This window comes from Anopheles aquasalis, chromosome 3 (genome assembly GCF_943734665.1).
Source record: "Anopheles aquasalis chromosome 3, idAnoAquaMG_Q_19, whole genome shotgun sequence".
In the NCBI taxonomy this organism is placed as follows: Eukaryota; Metazoa; Arthropoda; class Insecta; order Diptera; family Culicidae; genus Anopheles; species Anopheles aquasalis.
In genome coordinates this window covers 58586049-58598548 of record NC_064878.1, presented here as the reverse complement: position 1 = coordinate 58598548, position 12500 = coordinate 58586049, and the positions used below count along the sequence as shown (strand labels likewise).

General features: G+C 49.8%; 2 protein-coding genes across 8 annotated transcripts in view; one reads left to right on the top strand and one right to left on the bottom strand.

Annotated features, from left to right (window-relative positions):
- The window catches only part of LOC126574997 (receptor expression-enhancing protein 5), a 9992-nt gene extending 2926 nt beyond the window's left edge, over positions 1 to 7066 (bottom strand). The window contains exons 1-2 of one of the 7 annotated variants that reach the window (XM_050235461.1): positions 6947 to 7066; positions 6350 to 6513 (exon numbers count right to left, since the gene is read on the bottom strand). In XM_050235461.1, coding sequence (XP_050091418.1) covers positions 6350 to 6479 — 130 coding nt within the window. In that variant the 5' untranslated portion in view covers positions 6480 to 6513; positions 6947 to 7066. The other 6 variants (XM_050235465.1, XM_050235466.1, XM_050235467.1 and 3 more) reach the window with 6 other exon arrangements.
- Positions 7067 to 7170: 104 nt separating this feature from the next.
- Positions 7171 to 8943, top strand: LOC126574993 (RNA 3'-terminal phosphate cyclase). Its single transcript, XM_050235457.1, has 6 exons — positions 7171 to 7347; positions 7414 to 7658; positions 7725 to 8049; positions 8109 to 8233; positions 8304 to 8562; positions 8629 to 8943. Exons 1-6 carry the CDS (start codon positions 7303 to 7305, stop codon positions 8710 to 8712), a joined length of 1083 nt encoding a protein of 360 aa, XP_050091414.1. The 5' UTR covers positions 7171 to 7302; the 3' UTR covers positions 8713 to 8943.
- Positions 8944 to 12500: the final 3557 nt, after the last annotated feature.

Sequence of the window (12500 nt, the reverse complement as noted above, 5' to 3'; positions counted from 1 at the left end):
ACCAAACCGGGAGCTCCCATCTTTGAAAGTAGATTTAGGGTGCACTATGAAATTGCTTTCCATAACTGCGTTAACAAGGGGTTTTGATCATCCAAGGCTCTGGCACATTCCGCTCACAACATGAAAGGGTAGGAACAGTGATCGATCGTTCAACTCGATGAAACAACTTATCTCGAACATGTTTGATCGTTGGCTGCCTGGATGAATAACTTAACTGATTATCATGTTTTTGACTGATTAAAATTATAATCAACCACGTAACACCACGATGCTTTCACTCATCGAACAAGGGCCGTGGTTCGCACATTTACTTCCAAGGCTTCAGTCTACAAACTTCCATTCACAATGAAAGTCTACGCTCCGGTGGAGCTTTTCATATGATTAGCTCGGCGATAAGTACGATTATCACATTGGATTATAAAGTTCCGGTACGATGATCGCACTCGCTCTGCTTGAAGGGCTCTAGATCTCTAAGAATCCACTAGAGCATCATTCTATCAAGACAAAAGTGCGCTATCCATGCCACAATAACCAACAATTGCCTCATCTTATTAGTCATTATTATGGTGTACGACCCCGAGAAAGATTGTCAATTTCTTGATTCATTCAGTCTCTGGTGGCTCATGCAGTATCAAGAGTGAGTAAAAGTGCAGTTGCTTATTGAACTGGTAACCGTACTGGTCACCAAAGAAGCACACTTCGCACAAAGGAGGCTACGCCGTTCAATGTCCACATCCATACAATACGCTCGTTGGCCGTCACAGTGCGTAAAGCCCCCGGCGTGGCGTCTTTGTGGCATATTTTTAATTGGCATATCTACGCCTTACAAAAAATGGAATCTTATTCATTGCGCAAGGATCAACTCGCATCGGCATCGGGACAGACAAATGATGGCGGTGGCAACGGGCATCGGCTAAAAATAAAGAAAATCATAAATCACATTCCCAGGTGGAGCAGCGTTGTGTTCGGTGTTTGGTGCAGTGCACGAAACAAAAATGTGTGTTTTTAGCTTTCGCTTCATCTGCTGCAATTGTGATGCTGATTCTTTGACGCCGGGGGTGTCGTGGGGAGGGACAATTCGCGACCCAACCCATCGCGACTGATGCCCTGCTACTTCTCAGAACCGGTACAATGGTATCGTTGCTTCGTTATTTTTACGCCAAATCGGCTTAAGAAGCACCGTCAGCCGGTCAGCACCGGGACAATGTGCACTTGAACTTGAGAATCATTATCCACGTCACGCATCGTCTGACCTTCGGAACGCACGATTTGCATCAATTGGACTGGCGTATAATTCGATATCAATCAACATTCGAGAGGCACGAGGGAGGCCGCCAATATACCGAGAAGCACCAGAGGTATGGTGCGTGGCTGGTACAGGTGTCATCGTGCGCTGCGAGATATCAGATCAGCTGAGCGGTTGCTCAACCACCACAATCACCGCAACACAACACAACGATGGAGTGTCGCTGCGTTGCGAAAGCTGCTGCTATCTCTCAACATCGCGCATCCGGCACGAGAGACTTTCACAACGGATTTTTATGGGAACCACATTTTCAAAAAGCAGATCACCGTGGATGGCTCACGTTACATGAATCCGATTCCTCTATCTCTCCGGTACACCTCGAGCATGCCTTTTCCCTTTCGAGACGATGAACGCACGGCGATGGTTTTACTTTCGCCCGTCCAATCGACCTCCGGAGCGATGCATCAGCAACCAAGCGCGAAAACTAGGCCATGATCGCTGAAGATGAGTTATTTCCAAAGATTCAGATATCGTAATCCTTGCCTCCACCGAAATGCCTTCTTCACAGCCAACGAAACTTCCACGCAAGCAACACGACCCTATCTTTTGTCACTATCCTATCTCCTGTTCGTGAACTAGCCAGCACTATCACCACCCCTTCCGTACGATCACAAACTGAACGCGTGCGATCACCTCAACGTTAGAATGCGCAATGTTTTTTTCAAAATGGAACGATTAGTTCAGCATAAAAGGCTAGCAAGCAGCAGCGTGAGGAACCGCGACCGACCGACCAAATGGAGCCACACCGTGGAAACCGAGCCAGCAACTCAACGATTGTGCCGATACAGAAAGAAGCAGCAGATAGATAGGTGGTGTCCGTGGCAGCACCGAAGGAAGAAGCACACGCGAACAAGCAAAACGAACGAACCAGCACCGGATGCGTGGCGTTGAGTCAAGTTCAAAGTGCTGCTTTTGTAGGGTGAACCAGCAGGCGGTGATGCCCGATGATCAAGCAGACAACAAGGGGACTACAACCTTCCAACCATTCTCTGCTCTGCTCTGCTGTTTGGCTTTGTTGCTGCTGCCTTGATGTGGAGCTCGTGATACAGGCAATCCTCGCCGGGATCGGGATGGTGGCAGTCTCCGGAGGATTATTGACCTGCGTGGCCACGCTACGACTCGGCAGGACCACAAACACACGCGCATCCCGTCCCGCGCAAAGGGGGTTTTCCATTTGTGCCAACAGAAGAAAGGGTATTATCAATTCGCCAACCAATGGTCAGTGTATCGTTTTTGGGGTTTCAGCTTAGTACAACACTTTGAAGATAAAGCAGCATAAGGGGACAGCAGCACTTGAGAGAAAGCATGCTTTGTGTCGAGTGAAAGTGCGTCACTGATTCCAGGGGGCAATCTGGGCCTGGAGCACACACCGTGACTATATTTATACATGATAAATCGGAACTAGAAGTGAGCTGTGTTTCGTATGAAAAGTGGAAGAGATAAGACAGTTTGAATTTGCGTTCAGTATAACGCTCTTAAGAGATGCTAAGAACTGGAACGGACAGCATTATGTTGAGCAGTGGGTAAAAGAATAATCATGTCAAGGGAGATAGTATAAGGGCATGAGTTAGAACATGTGGTGAGTCACCAGAAATCCTATAATATTTCACAAAAGTTGTTTAGACCAGACCAGAAAACCCCCTTAACGAACCGCCGTCACTAAGCAAGATATTTGAATTTAATCATAGCAGCCCAGCCAGTCCAGAGGGAATGATTGACGACGACGACGAGGCTCCACCGTGGTCGTGGTGAGGACGCCAGCCAACTCGTGTGTACTCGTCGCCAACGACACGAACACACCCAGAACCATCATCCTGGGGCTCAACCGCTACGCCGCACGGTAATGAAACGCAACCGGAGAGCATCGCTACCGGTGTGCCATCGCAAAAAAACTTTTCCTAATTAAGGTTTTGCCAAGTGGCACCAACCGCACAGAGATGCACTCTTGACTGACGATGATTGTACTTAAGATAGAGCGCAAGATGAGCCCCAATACAAGCTCCAATTAGTGTAAGTAACTGACACATCTTATCGCGAGTTTTCTACCTCCTACCCCCCATCATCCAGCCGAGGTCAAATGCATCCGCGCCGCCCGGTGGCGCCTGGCTGTCGAATCGAATCGGCCAACCGTAGGTGCAGCCCCATCGTTTGCACCTTTTTGTTGGTATGTGGCCACGCGAGCGTATGCAACGCACTCAGCACCGGTGGTTGCGCGGTCTCACAACGACGACCAACAACGACGACGACGTCGTCTTTTCGTTATCGTGAAGCTAAAATATTGATGAAGGTGAGTTGGCACACAGGCATGGGAACAACCGGTTGGCTGGCGCTTTGGTGTGCGGATACACGTCGAGCGCCGTACAACAAGTCAAGCAATTAAGGTTTCGCGGGCGTACAAAAGATCTCCGGAAGGGTGACCTTGGAACCATTTTCCGTATAAAGCATTTTTTCCGATGCCGCTTTATAATCACTTCACGCAACATCACCTAGGCCTTCGGTGCAGCATTCTTGCCCGATGAACGCTGCCGTATCCGTCGATCAAGGACCTGTGTTCATATACGCGAATGACGGTAGCAGACGAGCGGCTCAATGGCCACGTTTGTTGTAAACGCGCTTCTTTACGTCATCGCTTTACAGCGAATCACAATCACGGTTCCTGTTGCAAAATGCGTCCTCTAGTGGGTCTTAAAAAGGAGCTCCAAGATGCTCGCGAGCAGCCCCAGGCCACCAACAGATCGATACGGTGCTGTTCAAGGAAGTTGTGGTTCCGCGACGACACTGGGGAATCAATATTTAATTCAAAGGTTCCCGCTTTAATAGCTTGAATCCGCGATATCGATTATTGCACAGAATCTGCTTCCTGTCCACCAAATGGGGTTCAAATCATGCGAATTACACAAGAGACATGAATCATTGCTCCGAAGCTCCGAATGCCTACCGCAACTGAGGGAGCAGCTTGGCGGAAAGGGAGTGGAGTTGACTGATAGAAGCACGTGGCCGCTAAGTGTAATGCTAGCAGGCGACGATGCTAACAGGCGATGATACTAACGCAAGGCACGCACACGCTCGCATGCAGGTGTTGTGTAGAAGTAGTGGCCGCTGACGCTGTTCTCGCGTAAAGTTCTCGATGGAGCGATCGCCCGTCCCCGCACCCAACGGGTGCGCACACGTTACATAAGCAATTGTGTCATTACGAGCGAGCGCTGACGATCTCTATCGTTGGCTAAACGCCCCCCCGGGGATGGATGGGCATACGAATCGCGTCGCTCAACAAACGACACGATAGAGCGCTTCAACTGGCCATCAAATGGATTTTCATGGTTTTTGAGCGTCATCCTGCCGTGATCGAGAAGCAGCTCAGATATTCGATTTGACGCCACAAAAAAGATTGGCCGCGCGTTGAAAGACATCGAATAAATTAACGTGCCGGCGTCCGTCTTCATTATATTGTTCTGTGATGTGCCAGGAAGAGACACGACACGGGAGGATCGTTGAGGATCGTCAGCGCAGAGACGACATCATCCGCGCCAACGCGTGCGTGCGTGTGCGTGTCGTGCCGTCCGCGAGTCCGAAAATCCCGAGCTGATCCTTGAGGTGCGCTAAAATTATCCGAACCAGTGGCATCCACCCGGGAGAGCGAAGCAGCAACCACACACCCCATACGGATCCAGTGGTACCCGCGAGGGGGAGTCGGTGTTTGATCGATTGCAGGAGACACGATGTGGTAGGCAAGGTCGTGATGCGTAAGGAGTATCACAAAACACGCGCACTCGCTTCGTTGGGGCGGTGCGTGAAAGAGGACGCCTTCGAGGATCGCGTGCTTCGAGCATGTTCTGAGAGGATTTGTCATGCTAGGAGGCAGCAGCAGCAACAGCATCTTTTTACCCATTCTTTGCTGAAGCGATAAGCGGTTCGCGTTACGACATGGTCACAAAAACCAGGTAGCGAGTGAGTCAATCCAAGATGCCGTCACTCCGCTGGAACCGAGCGCGATCTATAGATTAGCAAACGTTCTGACTCTGTAGGCGGAGCTGTACGGTTTGCTTTGCAGTGGGAAGTGATAAGAACGGGCGAGGCTTTTACTTCCATCCGGTTTATGCCCCTTCGAGACACCACATGGAGCGCGGAGTCATCGGTGCGGGACGCAGATTAGATAATAATGCAAAAGTTTTGGCGTTTTTAGGGTGGTTACGGTTGCTATCGCCATCACATCGAAGGAGTGCCTGTTGTTAGGTGCTCCAATAAGCGCAGGAAATGCAATATTCAGCTTGACGGTTGCTTCTAAATTAGAGTAGGCAACGGCGGCCGGCTGCTTGACCTTCAAAAGACAGGCAAATGTACTCTATAAATCAAGATGTTTAATCTGGATAACAAAAAGCATGTATGAAAAGCTGAAACGTGAAACGCCCAATTCATGATTTGTCGTCACTCGCCAGTGTGTCCGCGACGTGCTTGGTGGTTGAATAATAAATCCCCGGATGCAGTAGACCATCGACGGGGGCCCTCGACAAGCGAGGGTGAGGGTGTTACTTGAGTGATTGTTACTTCCACGGCACCGCCTGTGACGGTCAAATTAACGGTGCACACGGCTGTTGGAGGTGTGATATAGTGGAATCATGCATCGTGCACCAGGCAAAGCAGCAGCCATATTAGAGCCTGTTAGAAGAGGATGCTTCGGTTGCCAAGGTCACCGAGGAGGCAAGGAGACGGTACTAATGCAAAGGCGGACATAAAATGAAATTGATTGTTCCGGGAAGCCAACCACACGATGATGGGGTTTGGATGCAAAAAAAAGAGGAAAAATCAAAAAAATGTGTTCAACAAGGGTACCGCCGCTGGTTTGCCGGTAGCCGGCCGCTCGCATCCTAAAAATATCCTTCCACCAGAACGTGCACACACCCCAGTTCCTAGCGGCGCATTCTCGCTCGCTCTAGCTTGCTCTCAGCCGGCAGTCTCCATCGTACGCGTCATCAACTTGAACCGAGCGGACTCACATCCAGACCGGGCCACCGGGTGGGGCAGGAAGAACATGGCAAAACTTACCCAAAAATATGTACAGCCGCGGCACGTTCGTCTTCTCTTCGGCGAGCTTGAAGAATTGGGTCCACGGTTTCGACTCATCCTTCAGCGATGCGTCGATCGATCCACGGATTTCTTCGATTTTGTTTGCCATGGCGAACTGTTGTTTGCGCGGATTTAGTCACTGACTAATTAGATGCAATCCGGACGCAGGTATCCACGGTGGCGTTTCGTGTGATGTAATTCGGTGCAATCCGGCGACAAACAGGGGAGACCGGACCGGCACGGTAACGACATGAAACGAAAAAGGTGAAATATTCAGAAACACGTAAGGGCACGCCAGTAGTAGTCGGTGGAAGAGATTTTCGCATCAAGTTCAATTTCCACTTTTAACGCTCAAGGATGCTTGCAATCGCAAAGGCTTCTCCTCCGCAATATGCTAATTTCCAGCCGATCCCGTTGACGCATCCACCATTGGCGCAAAACGCAACAGTTTATGGCACCCCTCCCCTTACGAGAGCGTCGGATAAAAAGGACACCAAAGGACGCCGGATGATCCTGTTTCTCACGATTAATTTTGGCTTTGGCAACGAGTTTTCCAGCACTGCAAACTGCACGCACTTGCCGTTACGCGTAGGATGGATGGCGTCAGCAGAAACGTAGGGTAGGGATCCTGCAGGACCTTTCTTGCCTCCACAATTTATCACTTGCCTGCAAAGGGGACACGGTCACTCCAACGGCTTCTCAGAAAATGAAGCCGCGCCGGGCGACAACAAAAAAAGTGTGTCAAACCCCGCCAGGGTTGCATTTAGTTTGGCGTGGGTACCACTTGGTACAACTTGGTACAACTTGGTACCGCACTAGGTACAACTTGGGGTCACCCTGTACCGTTTTTTAGAGCTTTATTTTTGTTGTCACGTTGTTGTTGTTGTGATCCGGATTTGAATTCTGTTCGCGGATTGAGTCACTCGCGAAAAATGGAAAATTCCCTCTTCGACATCGATGGCAGTGTTCTGGAAGGGGTAAGTTTGTGGCTATCATTGACCACTTCTTTAAAGCAGTAGCTAATTCTTTCCATTGTTCCTCAGGGAGGACAAATTCTGCGGATGGCTTTGTGCTTCAGCGCGCTCACAAGAACACCGGTGAGGATCCGGCAGATCCGACACGGTCGCAAAAAGCCGGGCCTGGCCGCTCAACATCTGGCCGGAGTGGAGCTGCTGCGTGATATGTGCCAGGGCCGTGTTAATGGAGCATCTCTAGGCTCAACGGAAATCGAATTCTATCCGAGCCAAATCGGCCAGGGAAAATTTTGTGGACACGTCCAAACGGCAGGGTAAGTGGAGTCCCTGTTTGTCTATCTGGTTATTCTCATCACCTACCCCACCCCTTTACCTTACAGGAGCATTTCACTTTTGCTGCAGGCTGCGCTGCCATTAGCCATCTTCGCTCCCGGGCCCGTTACACTCGATTTACGTGGTGGCACCAACGCAGATATGGCCCCACAGGTGGACTTTCTGTCGGAGATATTTCGCCCGAACTTGGAACGATTCGGGGCATCATTCGATTTTGATCTCATCCGACGAGGATACTTCCCCAAGGGAGGTGGCCATTGCAGTGTCGCTGTGAGGCCGGTACACTCCCTTCGTCCGGTTCAACTAACGGATGTCGGAAGGGTGCAAAGATACTTCGGCTGGAGCTACGTTGCAGGATCGCTACCATTAAAGGTATGTCTGTTGGTTGCTGCAGCTTTCCGTAATAGTAATTCTTACTTTCTCTTCACCAGATTGCACTCGAAATGTTGAATGGCGCGAGATCGGTGCTGCAGCAGATTGGCCCCGCTACTATCGACATTCAAGTTTACAAAGAAAGCCCCGATGTGGCACCAGAAGGAAACTCTTCCGGGATTATGTAAGCACATCGACGGGCCACCGAATCGTACATTCAATCTAACTGAGAGATGGGCTTTGGCTGGTTTCAGATTAGGCTGTGAGACGAACACCGGTGCCATTCTGGGTGGATCCGCACTCGGTGGTCGAGGGAAACAGAATGGCCAGTGTGGAGTGGAAGCTGCCCAGGAGATTCAAAGCGCGATTCAAGCCAGTGCTTGCGTTGACCGGCACGTTCAGGACATGGTGATCATTCTGATGGCACTGGCAGACGGTCGTAGCCGTATCCGAACGGAACCGTTGACCATGCACACCAAAACGGCTATCTACATATCGGAGCTGATGACAAAGGTTTGTAGAAGGTGTATTAATTTAATCTAATCTGGTTAGTAACCGGTTGACTTCCTTTCTTTAAAGGCAAAATTTAACATAATTGAAGACAGCGGCCAGAATGTGATAATCGAGTGTGACGGTATAAGTTTACTGAATCCGTTTCAGTAGCATCGCTTTAATGACCACATTAAGCATTAAGAATATGAACCAACACAGAAAGGTCGGTGCGCAAGACTGAACTGAAAAGAAGATTGAAATGATCCTGTGGTTAGCTTATACCATGAAAATACTTCTCTAAAGTTTCAACATTACGCATTTGCTTTAAAGCATCGTTCCATTGTCCATACTCCCATTGCCGGCCTTTGGCGAAATATATTTCTCGATATTAAGTAACTCGTATGCCAAATTCTCATGATTGTTACCTTAGCTCAGCCATTAATGGTGGTTTTGTATTAATATGTTATATTCTTGCCTTATTGCAAACCTACTGATACAGATTTCGGTTCCATTCGGCATTCATTGTCACAACTGATACCGATTGTCCTTTCGAACATTCTCATGAATTATATTAGATTTTGATATTTCTACTCCAAGCATACTCCCAATCCTCAGATGTTACGACATAAAACCTGTACTAATCCACTGTGGAATCAAGAAGAATCTGGCAACTATACGTCATGGATGGATCTGTCCACCAGCTCTCGATCGCTATCCAATTGAGCACATCTGTTCGGTATTCTCGTTCATAAATTCATGGTTAAACATACAGCTACAATATGTAATACCACAGTTAATGCCATTCAATAATATTGAGAATCATTTTCGTCATCGTGATAAATCGTGGATTTACATTTCGAAAAGGACGTCTCAAGACGTCGACTCAACCGTTCAAGAGGTTGTTGATGAGGTGAGGAGGGTGTTACCAACGGTAGTGTGTATATTGTGGCCGTGGAAGCTTATGAATGATACGGAGAAAAAGGCGGAGGTGGCATGGCGATGCCCATTCCCGTCGTCTGGTGACGGCTGGCGGTCAGCCTGGCTGACCAAAACACCGGCGGCACCCACGCACTCGCGCTCATATGGACAAGTTTCACGACGACGACGAATGACCGCGAGGCAACTTCCCACTACAAAACGCCAACCGACGCCATGCCGCCATGCCCCACATGATCGATCCGCGGTCCTCTCTGAAGCATCCACTTGGATGGGTGGCTGTTTTCCAGCCACAGCAGAGGCTGGACAACGATGATAGAGAGGGCAAGCAGGGACCTGGAGACATCAGAAGAGGTTTCTGTTTCTCTTTTTCTAACTGCGACCGCTGCTGTTGGCGGTGCGATGGCAAGCGCGTGCGTACCGAACGCACGATGTGGCCCTCCGGCGTGGCCTTCCCGCTTCGTCGGTCGGTCGGTTTGAGAGGTGGACGTAGGTGGATCCACCAAGCATCGAGAGCGAACGAACGAACGAACGAGCGAGCGTGTCACTCCAACGTTCGACTCTTGGATACTAATAATAAAACATCGTCGCCTCTCGTTCACTCCTTCACTGTCCTCCAGCGCCCCCCCCCACCCCCCCCCCCCCTGGTGACCGTGGGGGGCGCGGTATGCTGCATGGTAGGTGGGTGGCTGGGTGATGATGGATGCTGGGGGCAGCTAGCGAGGAGGGGTGCAAAGTGTTTCCATCTTTGGCCATCACGCTTCTCGCTCACTCCCAGCGCGTCCTCCCGCTCTGCTACGCGTGAAAGATTCCATTTCCTGTCGCCCACGTGCTGTCACCGTGCTGTTCGCCCCCGGTCGTTTCCAACCACACCTCCCCCCCTCCCCCACCCCGCTCCGAGGCACTGCGGTCCCTCGACTGCTGCCTTCGCATTCGGAAGTGGAGGTGTTTTCGGGTTTGTTTCTTACTTCCCTCCATTGTACCGCTGCCGCCACGGGGCCACGCTCGTCCGTTGCTCGCACTGCTACGCTACACCCACACGCACCACCTCTCAGAAGCTGCCGGAACACCTCCGTCCTCCCCCTGGCTTCCCCTTTCGCTTCCATCCGCGGCCGCGATGCGGGATGCTCGTGATGCTTGTATCAATGAACTGCGACGACGATATTTTTAGCGGTTTGAATAAAACTCATTTTTACTATTTACACTTCCCTGTTCGCGTGTTGTTCATCCCCGATGAGTTCGATCGTGCGCACTCTACGCATCCGAATCGTAGCGGGTTGGCCGGGAATTAAGAATGAAATGATGAAATGCGGCACGGTGTACGCGTGCCAACGGATTCGAGGACGAACACTGCTCGCTCTCTCTCTCTCTCTCTGGTCCCACAATGTGTGGGATTGCCATTATGGTCATTCACGCTCCCTGTGATCGACTGTGTAAGGTCGCGATTCACGGTTTCAAAAGAATTCTAGAAGAAGCATCAAAGAAATAATATCAATGACCAATGGCCATGACATTAGACACTAGGTATAAAGGGGGAGAGTTGAAGATCGTATTGGATTTTACTTTGCAATCCAATTCTACAAACGGCGGTTCTTGTTTGTTGTACAATAGCCTCTCAAGAAGATCGTGATCGAACCCAGTTGTCTAATTGATTCAGTATCAATCTAGATAACATTCCTTCCGGAGCAAGCCTGGTTCTTCCCGACAGAATTCTTGAGTGGATAAGTTTGCTTAGCCGAAAAGATGACCTAGCTGGCACCCTAGCACGAATCAATTAGTTGATTATCGTCATTAAATATTGATTTTAAGTAGGTAAAATGATTGGCAAGCACACTAACGAGTATGCCCATCGCAAGGCGATAAATTTGATCGTCGATAAAGAAGTTTGATCTTGTGGTTTGTATTTTTTACCAGGTGCAATGCCTTCTCAATCACATATATCGACAGTGTCCCCAATCATTGTACATTTTCATAAGTTGTTTTCTTCTAAAAATCAACTTTTCCTTCATAAATCTATTTCCATACCACCGCACCATGGGGTTCATTCATGCTGATGGTTCCAGTGAGCTTACTCAAAACAAAAAAAAAATCCGATCTGGTGCGGAAATCCATCCGCTGAAACAATACACAGTAGAGCTGGTGGCCTGGAGCGGATGTGGTGCGCCCGGTTGATAGTTAAGGCCGACGACGACGAGAGCGGCCCTGCCGAGTTCCTTAAATGGTAGAACACGCGCTGGTAAGGCTGGAATCTTCCCGATCGAAGATCGGTGAAAGAAAACATCAGGTCCTGCCCAAACACCTCTCCGGTTCTTCTCTACCATCCCATGCCGTTTTGGGCGGATTCGGTTTTTGGAGCAGCATCGCAGCATCACGGCTAGGCGGATGTGACTATGGTTTGCGCGTTTGTGGAACTGATTCACTGTCTCTCTCTCACTCTCTCTCTCTCTCTCTCTTCTCTAGAGCACCCGATCGAGCGCTTCCCGTCCCGGGTTAGGGGAGGATACACAAACTGTTTTATTTATAAATATCTAAGCACACGCATTGCACCCGATGCAGACACAGTTTCCGAGATAACCCCACAGACGCCTCACGGGGAGGAGGTCGATTTGATGGAGAATGCTGCCGGTTCGGTCCAGTCCAACGGCTCCACAATATGCTGCTGCTGCTGCTGCTGCTGCTGTGGATCGTCTGCATCTCGTCTCGATGCGTTCTTGGATGGGAGGGTGCCAGAGAAGTTCTCTGCGAGGTTGAAGATTGCTGGAGGAGGAAGTGCCCAGTTCACCAGTTGGATTCAATCCCAAAAAAAAAGGGCGATCATAGGCGGCTGTTTCAATGCTTAAAAAGGTTCCAATCGTGGATTCGTTTGTATGCTGCTGTTTCTTAGCAGTCCTCTCAATTCGTGCAGAATTCGTTTAGGAGGTTGATCTACCTACGATCCCTGACGATCGTTCGGCAGGAGGTAGTACGGTGGCGTAGTTAGGCGTAATGTTCACCCAGATTCCCCTCTCCCCAAGCATCGCATT

Excerpts from the sequence above, each read along its gene's own strand:
- LOC126574993 (XM_050235457.1), top strand. The coding sequence starts at position 7,303 with ATGGAAAATTCCCTCTTCGACATCGATGGCAGTGTTCTGGAAGGG. Across the intron at positions 7,348-7,413 it reads ATGGCAGTGTTCTGGAAGGG|GGAGGACAAATTCTGCGGAT; the intron begins GTAAGTTTGTGG and ends ATTGTTCCTCAG. Across the intron at positions 8,563-8,628 it reads TATCGGAGCTGATGACAAAG|GCAAAATTTAACATAATTGA; the intron begins GTTTGTAGAAGG and ends CTTTCTTTAAAG.